Source organism: Solea solea, chromosome 6 (genome assembly GCF_958295425.1).
Source record: "Solea solea chromosome 6, fSolSol10.1, whole genome shotgun sequence".
Taxonomy (NCBI): Eukaryota; Metazoa; Chordata; class Actinopteri; order Pleuronectiformes; family Soleidae; genus Solea; species Solea solea.
Genome location: NC_081139.1, coordinates 22549240 through 22563521, shown reverse-complemented (window position 1 = coordinate 22563521; position 14282 = coordinate 22549240). Strand labels below are relative to the sequence as shown.

Sequence of the window (14282 nt, the reverse complement as noted above, 5' to 3'; positions counted from 1 at the left end):
AACACCGGTGTGTTTTACAGCAGCTTCCTGCCAATACACAAGTTTATTTCTCCTCAGGTGCTGGTCAGACATTGATTCTCGTCTTTCAGTTTTGAATATGTTGAAACCTCCAGTCATCTCTCAGCCGTGTGGCGTAAAAAGGGGGTAAAACTTTACCTTCAGGGGAGTCCCGAACAGTCTGTGCGGTGGAGGGCATACCCTTATTTAACAGCTTTGGCATCACTGTGATGGTTGCATGGCTTTCAGGAGATTCAAGGGCCACTATCCCTACTGTCCGTTAGCAGAACCAGCCTTGCATGATCGGGGCCACCGACCTGTAGTTCTCAGAATCAGGAGGTTTCGCAAAGTCTCACAAGAAACGCGACACTTCACACTACAGATGGGAGGAAGTCACAAGCAAGTCTCACGTCTTAACCTTCAAATCTTAAGAAAGTCCTAAGTCATTCTTGCAAGTTGAGGCCCTGTTTTAAATCAAGCAGGTATTCTGCATCTTTGACATCACCCCACGGAGTGGGAGTGAAGTATTGTTTTTGGGGACTCTTTGTGTGTTTTAAGACTTGCTTGCAATATGAGCAACAGAGGCCGACAGGCTTGTTAGAATTTGTGATAGCCACACTTGTTGCCCAAGAATTTTGACCCTGATGTGAATTCGAACACAGAACCTTCTGTGATCTGGAGTCAGACGCTCTACAGTTGCACCACAGGCTTGAATTGTGCCATCTTTGACTGCCTTGTTAGTATAGTTAAGACAGTAACAATTCAGTTACAGTAACTGAATTGTTTATATATATATATATATATATATATATATATATATATATATATATATATATATATATATATATATATATATATATATATAAACAATTCAGTTACATTGGACCATGAAGCTGTTCTTGCAGTGTTTACAAATACAACTGTAGTAGTTCAAAATGACTGTGTAATTAGCATCAATATAATATAACAAAAATACAAGTACAAAGCCCAACATGTAAATAATACTGACATTAGGCCTACATTAAACCATGGAACTTAATTTAAAATATTAGGCTAAATAAACGTCGAGTTTTGCGCACTTATAACCAGCTTTTGACCCAATGAGACGTTAACTAGCGTTAGCTTAAAATAGCAAACCCATGACTTCCTGTCTTACCTTCCATTGTGTGATTTTAAGCTAACGTTACGTGAACGTTAACCCATCAATATTTGAGAATATGTAAATATTCCATAAATCAAGTGGAATTTATGGAATTCCATAAATGTCAAAATGTCCAGTCATTTTGCTTAAGTCGAGTCTTCAACCAACGTTAGTCAAGCAAGTGTCAAGTCCACGAATTTGCGACGTAAGCGACTCGAGTCAAGGTCAAGGCAACGATGGCATTATTTTAGACGTTAATCGTGGCAGAGCTGCCAAAGAAGAAACAGGGAAAAGTAGATAGATACTTTTTTGATCCCCCATGGGGGAAATTCACATTGTCCAGCAGCTCTTGACATGTTAAGTATAAAAAACAGTATGGAAAAAAAAAACAGATAAATAGTAAAAGCAGAAACTAAAAAAAAAAATAAATGAATAATTAATTAATAAAATTTTTTTTTTTTTACTGTTAAATTGCAACGTGCCCATTGCTAGGGTGTGTGTGTGTGTGTGGGGGGGCAGATCAGCAATCACTGACGGTTGTGGGGACAAAAGACTTCCTTTCCGTCCCACAGCACAGTGAGACAAGCCTCTCACTGCGGCTGCTTCTCTGTCCCATCAGGATGTTGTGTGTGTGTGTTATTGTCCATGATGGCATGCAGCTTCCTCCTTGTCTGTTGCTCCACCACATTCGTCGAAGGAAGCGAGGAACAGGAAACGACTGGCCACACATGAGTTAACATTGGACCGGCTTTTGAATGGCAAGATGCTAACACAGAAGCACGCAAATATAATCATATGGACATGGCTCCACAGCCTGTGTTCGCCTGCTCTGTTGAAAACAAATGATCATGGCAAGGAGAGGGGTGGGAGGAGCCGAGTGTCAGTGGTGAGTTTTTATGAGAGAGAGAGATAAAGTGGGACACAATGGATGGATAAATGTTCATGGTGGTGTTGTGAAAGTATGTTCTCAAAACTATAGGGGGAGCTCTGTGGAGAAAAACTACTAACCTAGTTCCCCTATAGTTGCTACGGTCAATTTAGAGTGTGCAATTTACCTAATCCCCATATTGCATGTTTTTGGACTGCAGGAGGAAGTCAGAGAACACCCATGTACACACGGGGGAACATGCAACAATGCACAAGGGCCCTTGTTCCAACCGGGACTCAAACCTGGGTCTTCTTGTGCTAACCACTACACCAACCATGTGGCAGTTATAGCATTTTACACAAATATGATATTTTATTTTTATCAAGATATCGTCAAACAAATGATAACGACAAGCATTTTAAATTGTAAGAAGCCCAGCTTATATTATCTGCTGATCATAATATGCACATGGTTTAAATTGTAGGCTTGTGATATGCTTGCAAATCTGATTTAGGCCACAGTCTAAACAAGGCCTGCTTCACCTGCCTGACATGAAGTCTGTGATCCACCTACAGGTGGAGTCGGGCATTGTCAGCTGGTAGAGCTTGTCCTGTAGCAGAACTGGGATCACTGTTTTAAAAGCAGAGCTGAAATCCATAAACAGGAACAGGTCATTTCATCTTAATATTTCCCAATATCGCAAGAGGTTTATGATGATATTTCACAGAACTTCAAAGTGAAAGTGCTTGTTTGAATATGGAATGGAGTGTACTTCACAAGTACTGAATTAATCTAAAATTAAGTCAATTGTAACTGTAATTAAATCTGCAAAGGAGCTTGCAGATTTGTGCTTTTATGTTGAGTGTAATACATCTAATTATTTGATAATTGCCACTTAATGTTTGTATTACTACTATAAAAAATATTGCTGCAAATATATGTAGTATTATATTCTGTCTGTAATCCATCACTTCGCTGGCAGCTGTGCCTCAACCACACGTGCTGTATAAAGGCAAAGGAAGATGAGAGCCATGTTTTCATTGTCACATGACATTAAGTGGCCACCAATTGACAACCATCATAATCCATGTGTAGGACATTAACCTGTATTGATATCTGTGTCGGTTATTGGCCATCACAGATTAATAATAATAACATTAAAAAACTATGAATATCATATAACATATCAAGGACTAAGTTCCTCGGGGCCCCACTCTTTTAAAAAAAAAAAAAAAAAAAATAGCCAGTTTACTGATTCACTCTCTTGAATTTAGACGATTACCAATTTGGATTATGATTATAATTAACTTAATTGATAAATCGCAATGCCACATCAATAGTTGGCTTGAATTGAAGTTTTGGATTTCTACTGGGAAGAGTTGTGCAATATTCACACTTGTTCAATACTGCATTAATCAAACCAGACTGTATATGTTAGAAACATTTATTATAAAGACGTCAAAGCTTGAAACAGCAATATCTACTAAATGTATATGCAGTGTGTGTGTGTGTGTGTGTAGACTAAATGGCTTGACCGCATGGCTGCTGTGTTTCTTTGTTAAGGCCACCTTTGTAGGATGAGGTGCCAGGTTAGATGAGAGGTTAGTAGCATGCACATCTGGAGCTGAAAGCTAGAAAGCATGGACATCACTAACATGCTAACATGTTAACCTAAATCTAGACATAACAACACATATGCACAGAGTAAGCGCAATATAACATTGCACAAGGTTAAACAGTCTCGTCTATGTCTTTGAAAAATGCAAGAAGTGTCATTTTGAGGTGCTACCTGTTGGTCCAGGAACTGCAGTTGGTTGATTGTGTTTCTGGTGTCTGTTGCTCAGGTTCCTCCTCACAAAGTTAGCTAGCTGGAGCCCTTTGTTGATCCTTAGTCAGGCTCTTGTGTCACTGTAAGAAGACATCTGGTATCTCATTGGGAGCTCCCTGGTTAATGAAGGACTCTGACGGGAGGATAACCGGCTGCTACGAGAAGATCGGCAGAGAGGGTTCTCTTGTTGCTGGGAGCTTGTTTAGCTCTGTACTGAAGGACCTTCAGTTGAAGAGGATGTCTGGTCCTTGGATCTGTGTCCTTCCTCCACACAGGGGGAGGGAAAAGAGGACTCTGGCTCCTCCTCACATGAGGGCTGGAGGAGAAGAGAGGTGTGATGTGGAGGAGACACTGGCTTTTATATTGTTGATTACATGTTGGGTCACATGACACAAAGTGACCACTGAGCAGTGGCGATTGATCTAAGACAGCAAGGAAAGCATAGCTTCCTCTAAAATGTCATCAGATATGGACTGGGTTGTATTTACATTTCAAAGCTAAACGTGCGCTAGGACGCGATTAGAACGTGCCGCTAGCTCGTTCAGAATCAGCTGTTTATCGTGGATGACGGATCGTCTTACGTTGTTTCCGTATTACCGTAGCAGCCTCCGCATTAAAACCCCCTGAAGCTCAGCTTCAGCTGTTCTCTATGGGACGACACAGAATAGGTTCTTTTCACTGCGGTGAGTTCGACAGTGCTTGGACAAATTCGACAAAAAGTCACTTCCAGGGAAGCTGGGCTTCCACAAGAGTGGATGGGGGGGTTGGTGGGTGTGGACGCTGGGCTTCTGCATGATGATTGGAGGAACTGTCTGAAAGGCAGAACTAGTTTTTGATTGACCCTTTTCTGCCTCAGTCCTGTGTGGAATTTGTGAGGGAAGTCTGTAGACAAATCACTGGTTGTTGTGCGTTATTCGCTCGGCGACATAGACCAATTTCATTTGTACATGAACACTGTAAATAAAAGCACTATTATAGCATTTCAGTTTCACACAATTATCGTGTTTTCTAATTCTACTCGTTAATTTGCAGAATTTAAAATACTTAATTTATGTATAAATGACTGGGCCTGTAATGAGCTTCCCCTATTGTCAAGACCAGAAAGTGCCACTGAGGTGAGTTTTACACTGATGTGTGAAAGATACAGGATCTTGAGAGACTGTGTTTTAATGACCCTCTGTGTCTTTGAACAAAGGGCCATGTGGTCTCCATCCAAGACGCATGTCGACTCCATCTAAAATGAGCCGATACCCTGCACATAACTATACAAACAAGGTAGAGACTAAACATGTCAAAGTGTGGTGTCGCCGGTGTGAAGAAGGTGTGAATAAAAATGGAGGTTGAAAGCTTCTAAGTTTAGGGTGGCAGCATTCTTTGTGGTGTGCCATCTTGACTCACAGCCACACTAACACACACTCCTCTCAGACAGAGCAACAGCAACAGTGCAAGCTGACCCTCCTGAGATGAGATCGCAGTAGTGAGATGCCACGAGCTTCCTCAGCAAGAAACCCGCAGCTCGGAGCGAGCCACGGTTCAAGCAGCCCGGAATGGAAACTGAAGATTACATGTGCAGCAGCTAGTTGTTCACGTGTGCTGGAATCTGATCTTTCTTCCTGTCAAATACAGCTCTGTGTACATGTTGTGGTCGCTGTGGGTTGCTTTGATTTTTTTTTTTTCTCTCCCCCCTGTCCCCAAATTTCTGTTCATAAGAACATGCTTCTTTAGTAAAAATGAAAAGAAAACAGACTTTTTTTCTTGGTCTTCTGAGAAAAGATGCGGTGGGAAGTGTAGGCTTAATGACTTATGTGAACTTTCAGTAAAAATGCTGTGGAACACTCACTGGAAGTTCAATCTGTACTCATCACCTTTAAAGAAGTAGTATTTGATTCTACAGAACGTTTGTTGTAATTTACTCAAACCTTTTTATTATGTATATATATATATAGTATATGCAGTATATACATGTGTATGTTATTTGATATTCACCCAAAAATTGATTTGTCATCAGGCAAACCGGTGTTGAGCGTTACTTGTAGTAGGAAGATTGACATGCCACTTGCTAAACAATGATTCAATTCAATTCAATTTTATTTGTATAGCGCCAAATCATAACATACATTATCTCAAGGCACTGCACATAGACAACAGCATAGAGAGCAGAGAACCCCAACAGTTCACACAATGAGCAAGCACTACGCATCGGTGGAGAGAAAAAACTCCCTTCTAACGGGAAGAAATCTCTGACAGAACCAGATGTGCAAAGGAAAAAATGGGGGACAGAGGAGAGGTGGACGACAGAGAGGGGGGAGAGACAGAAGAGAGAGACCAGGAGCAGATACATAACAACTGTATCAAGTTATACGTTTACACAGGACAGTTAGAGTCAGTGATGACATGTTTATACAACTATGATGTCATTTATATAAGCAGCAGCAGAACTTGTTGATAAAAAAGTATCTGGTATCGAGTAGGTGACTTTGAAGGTGAGAAATTGAACTAAGCGGGGGGCCCGCAAATCAAATTCAGGTTAGGGCCCCATAAAAGCTTGGGCCGGCTCTGGGTGACTTGTTCTTAGTGCTCACCTCTGTTGACGTTACTGTTGTTATGTCCTATATGATCTATAGATACACTTGTGTTTCGTATGCAAGAGAAAGGTGACGTGAGGAGAGAAGAGAGTGAGTATTTCACTGTCTCCTCTTATAAAGTTGAACCACTTCCTTCAAAAATAAAATGAAAAAACAAAAGCTACTGTCATTAGACTTTTGTGTTTCCGATGAATGTATTTTTGATCAGTCAGCATTGGGAAGACTGGGAGTGTGAGTTGTTCAGAGATGGTTGTCTTCTTCCTTGATATGAAGCTCGGATCACTTCATCATGACTAAATGTGTGGAGCTGCTGCCATGTGACTGGCAAATAACTGGAAGTGTATCCTAATAAAGGCACTGTTTTGACTGTCGTAAAAATACAACTCATCATCTCGCTGCATTAGTGCAGCCCTGAGCTTGTATCATGAGGCTTCATAGCCTCACTTGCTAGCCTGTTGCCACATATTATGCAGAGCGGGCTTGGTGCTTGAGAATCACCTGTAGCGATAAACCTGTATTTTAAATGGGAATCCTGATATTGTCTATTAAAGGGAGCTTTCTTTTTCTTTCTTGGAAGTCAAAGGCTTTTCTTCTTCTTCTGTCTCCTCCTTTTTTTATTCAGTCTTTCTGTGTACCTCTGGTCTAGATATTGAAAATGTTCATTTTTGACCATTAAAGTGGAACTATGCAGACTTTGTGATGGCTGCGGGGAGAATGAGGGCTGTCTCCACTCCCCCTATAAACTGTTAGCAAAAAAACAGCCTTGCAAGATCAAGGCCATCAACTCGGAGTCCTCAGAATCAGGAGGTCTTGCAAATTCTCAGTGTCTCGCGAGAAACAAGGTACCGGCTATCAGTTCAAAGCAGTGATAGTGTTATTTTAGACAGATTTTCAAGGGAAAGCGAGGAAAAGTAAACCTTGGACCGGTCGACCAGCATGGACATAGCTCCACGGGTTGTGTTTGTCGGCTCAATGAGGATAAAGTGGTAGACAATGGATGGATGTGTACGGTGGTGTCCCGTAGAGAAAAAGGCAAAGAAGCGACCAGACGTGCGAAGTTCCGCTTGAACTGTGTTGGTTCATTTAGCGGGTCTTTGGTGAGACTAACTGAGTGAACTGTGTATTGCTCATTGCTAATACTCTGACATGGATTTTTTTTTCCCACCCGGTCTTGAAACCATTGCTCTCTGAACGGTGACATCCAGTCATAACAGTCAGACATGCTCTTCACCAGTTAACAGGCAGGTGATTCAAAATGATAACACTTGTTTTGAGGAGCTCTGAGTCATAGAACGAGATCATACGACATGTGTGCATGAGATGTATCGACGCGATTAATCCTTTATTAACATTGGGTATTAACATAAGGTAATGGTGGGTGTCCATCAGAAAAGATGAATGATGTCTAATGTCATTGTAATGATACTATTCACATCATCCCACACTTGCTAAATAAGTGAGTGAAGAGTTGTCTTAGAGTAGTTTCAGTGCAGACCTGAGTCAAGAGTCAGTCAAATCAGGAACCTCACAGACAATTGTGTGACTGCAGCGATGCTTTCAAGTGTTACGACCGAGATGCAGAGCAAGTTCTTGTGCCGTTTGTGTTGATTATTTCACTACTGGTTCTCATATCAACAACTGTAAACATGTAAGATTTTACTTTTTTCATGCAGGGCTGTTTGATTGTGTGTGTGTGACTAAGCGAGATTGCTTGTGCATGTGCACGTATGCATATGTCGGGAGTGTGAGGTTGGCTATTTACAGTTACGGTAAGTTAAGACACAGCAAGGCTGCTGGTAAGTGATGTGATATGGGTCACGTTTCAGGTTAGTGCATGAGCCTGTTGAGTTGACACTCGAGTAGTTCCCCACAGATGAAGTGCAGCGCTGCAGGATGTGACATTCACTGCTCTACAAGTCAACAGCGCCTAATAAAATGGCACACGACAGCAGCTGCGTCCTCGTGTGAAGGGGAAACTAAAGAGGGGCACGCGTGGTTGTGAGTTCAGTCATTTTATTCAGCTTTTCACAATATAAAATACAAGATATATAATAAATACAACAGGTGTAGAATAAATATAAAATTGACAATTGTGTGTGTAAAACTATTTCTCTGTGAGACACAATATGGTCCTGAACTGGTACTTGTCCTCGGGACAAAAACAAAGAAAAAGTAAACGGATGTCTTAAAAGAACAAAGACACGAGTTCAGTCAACTCAAACAAGAAAACCAACATTCAACAATGTGCATATCCACTGAAACAGATTGGACTGGATGCAAATGAGTGCAAGAGTCAATGACTTTTTTCCCTGAGGTGAACATTTTCACTTTGATGAGGTCAGTGTGTCACTTGGGTTCTCCGGCGTTTCGAGGCCAAGTATTTCTCGATATAGTTAAACAGCAGGTCCAGTTCGCCCATGGCCTTATAGAGACCTTTGCCCTCCATCTGAGAACAAACACAGGTTCACAGTTCATTCAAAGGCTTCACCCAAACACAGGCACAATGCACACGTGTGCTACAGCTGAGGTGTTGGTACTCACCTGAGTGTACGTGGAGTTCAGCTTTGTGATGTCAAAGGGATTCTTGCACGACAAGTAGTGTTTCTGTTGGAGAAATAACGCAAAGACGGTGTTATCAAAGAGGTTATCGACGCTCTGTAGATTCTCATGCTCCGTCTTGGACCTGTTGAATGAAGTGTTTTTTTGGGGGGTTTCTTTGGGCTTGAAGTCGTGTCTTTACATGGCCAGCCTTCCTCTTTCTTCCTCTTTTTCAAGAAGACGGTGATACGCACAACTGCACGCTGCTGCAGTGTAGGAATCACTGACGTATGCAATAGGATGAGCTGTCCTGGTGAGTCATCACTAATCTTTTCCTCTTTATGACACAGTCAAAAATTGCTGGGGATGTTTCGGGCGCATTTTGGATGTAATTCTAACGCTCGGGCTCTGGCAGATAACGCATCAAGGATTTTCACTGGGACTTAACTGATCACATGCTCTATACTGCTGAAGTGAAACTAACATGTGTGTGTGTGTGTGTGTGTGTGTGTGTGTGTGTTGGCTACTCACACATTTGTTGACGTCCTCCTTAAGCTCGTCGAATATCTGCAATATGGACTCCACGTGAGGCTTTAGGTCCATGATGTTCTCCGTCACCTCTGCCATGGCTGTGGGTAACACTGTGGTCAGGTAAAATTCGAGAAGACCGTCCATAGCTTGGCAGGCAAAGTGGCTCTGAAGGGAGAGGAAAACAGCAGCATTTGGTAAATATATACGTATATATTAATTACACGTAAAAAAAGAAGTCAGACTTTGTTGACAAATGATTTGGAAACTTACTTTAAAAGAGTTCTCCACACTCTGGTCTAGCAGAGCTGAGTCCAAGTCATTATTTGCTTCCTGCAACAGAACAAAGAAGGTTGAGGTCAGTGATACTGACAGAGTGTGAGCAGCCGCAGAGGTGAGAGCGTGCAGCATCACCTGGAGACTGAGAGAGGCCACCCAGATGGTGGGGAGGTCTCCATGTGATGCTGCACTTGCAGAGCAAATGTTTTTACTCACATAAAAGTCTCTGATCTGTGAATAGTTCTCTCTGAGCTTCTTGAGCCTGACGGGGAACCCCTCCACGAAGCGACAGCACTGGTTAGTGCACATCGGGCTGCTCCACGCCGCAGAGTTGAGGAGCGTCAAGAGACCCAGGGCGGACAGGAGGAGAGACTGTGGAGTCATGGTGGATGCAAAAGCTGCTGAAGTCTTCTGGCTGGAGGCTGGAGAGAAAGAGTGTGGGTCCGTCTTCCAAGAGGAGGAATCTTCTTGGTAGCTTGCTGAAGATAAGTGCGTATGTCCAGGCACATCTTGCCCTGATTTTTATAGCATAAGTGAATATCTGAGGGTGGAGACTTACTAGAAGTGAAACGGTTAAAAAAAAAAAAAAAAAAAAAAAAAAAAAGTCTCTCACATGTAAGAGGATATTTTTTCTCAGAATCAAAACATGTGGGTAACTCCTCCCATGACAGGTTGGCACTGTAAGTCATGAGCAAGACAAAAAAAAAAAAACATGTACTTTTTTGATATAGCATGTATCATTGCATCACGTTTCATCAATCACGCACACACCCACACACTTTTGTACAGCATACAGCAAGTACACACGCACAAATACTAACATGAGTACAATACAGCAGCAATGTCACTGTCCACTGATGTCAGTGCTACAACAGAAACTTTATTTGTGGTTAATATGCCATTAACTGCCGTAGATCATGCCGTATTATTCCTTTAACTGTCACAGTAACAAAGGAAATAGTGGTTTGAGGTCGATGACGCTGTGGATTCCCTCTCAGACCATCGTGTAATCAAAGCGAGTGACATGAGTGACAGCAGCGCCGGTGTTCTCTCAAGATCTTCCATTATGTTTGTCAGAGAGCAAATGTTTACAATGTTAAACACATGCAAAGAAGAGACTGTGTAACAATTATGAAATGTCATAGACGAGTGGAATCTTGGTTGGTTGCAGTGTGGTGTATGTATTTTCTGAGGGTATTTTTCACAGGACCTCTTCAACACACGTTTGCCTGCTTTACATTTCTGTGTGAAGCAACTCCGGTATTTTGAAATCACCCCAAGTGATTGTTGCTCCACAAAATATCCTTTCCTAGAATTTGTCATGGTATAGTTCAAAGTTCATGCGCCGGACGAAGCGTGTGTCACGCTGGGGACATGATGCGCTGCTCTCAAAATAACACAAATAGGAGGGTGGGTGTGATTAAATCAAAAGTTCTTTTTATATTGTTTTATCTGATGAAAACTAGGGTTAATCTTATCATATTATAAATAGACACATATATACTGTATGCTGTACACATACACACATTTAATAATCATATTGCATAAAAACCAGTCAATCTATAATATACAACTTGTACCATAAAAAAATATAAAATAAAATGGTATGCAATAAATGTATTTTTCTTTGTGCCATATACATGACACGAAAAATGTGACACTTATTATTTTTATTTATTTATCCATGGTTTGACATAATCAAAAAAATACATACATTAGCGATAAAATTAGAAGAAATAAGGAAACAAGTTTTAATGTTGTTGTTTAATCATATTACAGTTCAGACTATAATGTTTTCCACATCACTAGGATGATTATTTTCATCATCGATTCATCTGTTGATTATTTTCTCAATGAACAGAGTATTTGTGTGGTCGGGAAGATGTCAGAACATGGTGAAAAATATAAAACCTGGAATTTATGTTCTTGAACGTCTTGTTTTTGTCCACAAACGGATGAAAATGATTCACTTTTGAAGATTTCCTTGTTTAAATGGAGCAAAGAAACCAGATAGTTGCAGCCCTACATGTCTCTGTTTATCAGAAACGGTTTAAATCTGGGTGTCTGCGTCTTATGGCATGGCCTTATTTTTTTGTTTTTTTTTCATAGAAACTAATACACAAGGAACACCGATATATGACGCAGTAAAAGTCTTTATATTCATATTAAAATGTAAAATGCTCTAAAAGCTGATGTAGAGAGGAGAATGCTGAATTTTGAAAAACTTGAAAAATGAAGGTTACTGTGATTCACATGCACATTACAACAGCCTAACAATGAATGCTGGTTTGTTTACGAGAGGGTTAATGTAAAGGGAATGTTATTTTGTAAATGAGCAGTACATTTTAATAAATATGTTACAGTGGTAATGCAGTAAAATGCTTTATCTTTTTCTTTCTTTCAAACTACGGACACATTACACATACATATGGAAATTCACATGTGAAATCAAAATGAGTCAGCAGTTACCTGCATGAGTGTGTGTCTGTGTGTGTGTGTGTGTGTGTGTGTGTGTGTGTGTGTGTGTATGTGCGTGTGTGTCTACTGCCAACTTGTGTGATTTCATTCAACCTCATTTTTCCCAGTCTGCTGGCATTTCAGTTGTGTCATAGTGTGTAGTTTTTTTCATTAAGTAACTCATATTTAGATGCGTTTTTTCTTCTTTAGATGCTTCTCAAGAAAAAACTCCAAACGAAACCCAGTGTTACAGAAGGGAGGAGAGACGGCTGAGTAATTAAAAACCTCCCTCAGTGAGGCCCTCGGGTCAGCTGTTCAAGGAACTTGGGTTTCAAGAAGGCAGTGTTGTAACTTATCCAGTTCAATCTTCAATTTTTATTTAAAATACTTCCTGGTTTCTAGGAACTTCACATCGCTCAAGCTATCTTTGCTGTCAATTCACCAGGATTTTATCCCCAGGGACAAAACAGTAAACTGTGAAAGGAAGTGGCACTCTCTTTTTCTGTCTTTCCACTCTGGTGTCCTCATACCCATAAACACAGGCTGATGGAGTTCTATTTTTGATTTCTGTTTTTGTTCTCCTGTAAACTAATAGTCTTGTGACTTTAAAAATGTGTCAGTGCCACATAGACTTAGTTTTATATCATTTTCAGTTCAGTTAGATAGATAGATGACAGAAAGATAGATAGATAGATAGATGGATGGATAGATAGATAGATAGATAGATAGATAGATAGTTTATCCAGCACCTAACTAGATAAATAAAAATTGCACTGTTAAATTGTGGAGACTTTGATTTTGATAGATAGATAAATGTTTCCATAATGAGCCAACAAAAAAAAGAATTTCTAAGAAGGGAAATTGAGCAGCTGTCAGAATGGGGAAGAGAGAAAGAACAGTATCATCAAATTAATGTTTAACAGCATAATTAAAAGCTGAGTGCAGTGATCGTCCCACTGCTTATTCCTTCTGCCAGGAACCGATGTGCCTCTCACTGCCCCTTTCACACTGCCCACATCAAATCTTATCTCATGAGTTTCCCATTGTCATCAATCAGTGAGTAACAGTGAGAAGACGTAATCTGAGGTGATCAGCTGTAAGTCTGGGGAAGGTGACCCCTTACCTCCTTAGCTCAGTTTCTGATGATGCCACTTACCAGCACTCACAAGTTCTCAGTCACTAACGCATTACCTGAAACATGACCCATATCGAATGAATGCAGCCCACTTTAAAGCATGATTCACAGGTAAATGTCATTCAAGATTTAAATGATCAAAATTGTTGACAGAAGTTAATGGCAGACACCTTTACATTCCCTTCACCGTATGCATTATATTCTCTCTATAGCATGTGCGTGCATAGTTGCAAGTCTCATCTTTAAAGGAAATTATTCTCCCTTTACATATAGATTCACCACATGTCTCTTTCACTTTCACACCGGTCGTCTGTTTGTCACTGCGTGTGGCTTTGTGCTTTTCGTCTTTTGTCTCAGTGAATCCTTCAGCGGGCTGCTCGTTGTTGCTGTCATTAGATGATGGTATGTACAATAAAAAAAAATGTGAGTTGGCTGGTATTGGTGAGGTTAAAAGGAATGAGGAAATAGCGTCACCCTGTTGAGCCATATTCACTGCATGCTGCTGGGTGCCGCGTACATGTCATCTTATAGCTGATGCCCAGTATTAGGAGTGTATTACTGTTTCAAATACTCCTACAGACTTCACTTGAATTCTTCCGTCATCTGTCTTCTGCATGATGCAGTTATGCATCATGTGCGTGTGAATGCTAATTGACATATTACTTACGTCAACCAGTGGCTCTGTGGTGCAAACTGCCTTTAAAACATCGCATGCTAATGTGACCTTAAAAGCCTTCACTAAAAAGAGACAGAAACCGAATGAGCTTTATTTGTCACTGATACAAGTACCGTAAAAAGACAGGACACTTTTTCTCAAACCTTATCTTTTTCTCGCAGAGCTTATCCAGCAACATTAGGTGAATGTCTTGCTGTAACCTAAAACTAAAGTAGCCTCATCCTTCTGCTGAGCAAGTGTTTCTCAGGGA

At 40.7% G+C, this 14282-nt stretch overlaps 2 protein-coding genes and 1 long non-coding RNA gene across 4 annotated transcripts in view; 2 read left to right on the top strand and 1 right to left on the bottom strand.

The window, feature by feature from the left end:
- The window catches only part of rassf5 (Ras association domain family member 5), a 97625-nt gene extending 95977 nt beyond the window's left edge, over window positions 1-1648 (top strand). Inside the window, exon 7 of the transcript XR_009240428.1 lies at window positions 1631-1648. The gene's annotated coding sequence lies outside the window, so the exon portion shown is untranslated. The remainder of the gene's footprint in view (window positions 1-1630) is intronic.
- A 6666-nt stretch (window positions 1649-8314) lies between these two features.
- Window positions 8315-9602, top strand: LOC131460336 (uncharacterized). Of its 2 annotated transcripts, none has more exons than XR_009240379.1 (3): window positions 8315-8417; window positions 9198-9270; window positions 9513-9602. It is a non-coding gene; the product is annotated as an uncharacterized LOC131460336 (long non-coding RNA). The 2 variants fall into 2 exon arrangements; XR_009240380.1 differs by having other exon boundaries at window positions 9195-9270.
- Window positions 8503-10370, bottom strand: il10 (interleukin 10). Its single transcript, XM_058630721.1, has 4 exons — window positions 9759-10370; window positions 9489-9653; window positions 8961-9023; window positions 8503-8865 (listed from the first exon to the last, which is right to left on the bottom strand). The coding sequence occupies exons 1-4, from the start codon at window positions 10146-10148 to the stop codon at window positions 8758-8760; spliced, it is 726 nt and encodes a 241-aa protein (XP_058486704.1). The 5' UTR covers window positions 10149-10370; the 3' UTR covers window positions 8503-8757.
- Window positions 10371-14282: the final 3912 nt, after the last annotated feature.

Coding starts and splice junctions, on each gene's coding strand:
- il10 (XM_058630721.1), bottom strand. CDS start 10,148: ATGACTCCACAGTCTCTCCTCCTGTCCGCCCTGGGTCTCTTGACGCTC. Junction 9,024..9,488: donor AGGAGGACGTCAACAAATGT/GTGAGTAGCCAA, acceptor TTTCTCCAACAG/AAACACTACTTGTCGTGCAA. Junction 8,866..8,960: donor TGAACTCCACGTACACTCAG/GTGAGTACCAAC, acceptor GTTTGTTCTCAG/ATGGAGGGCAAAGGTCTCTA.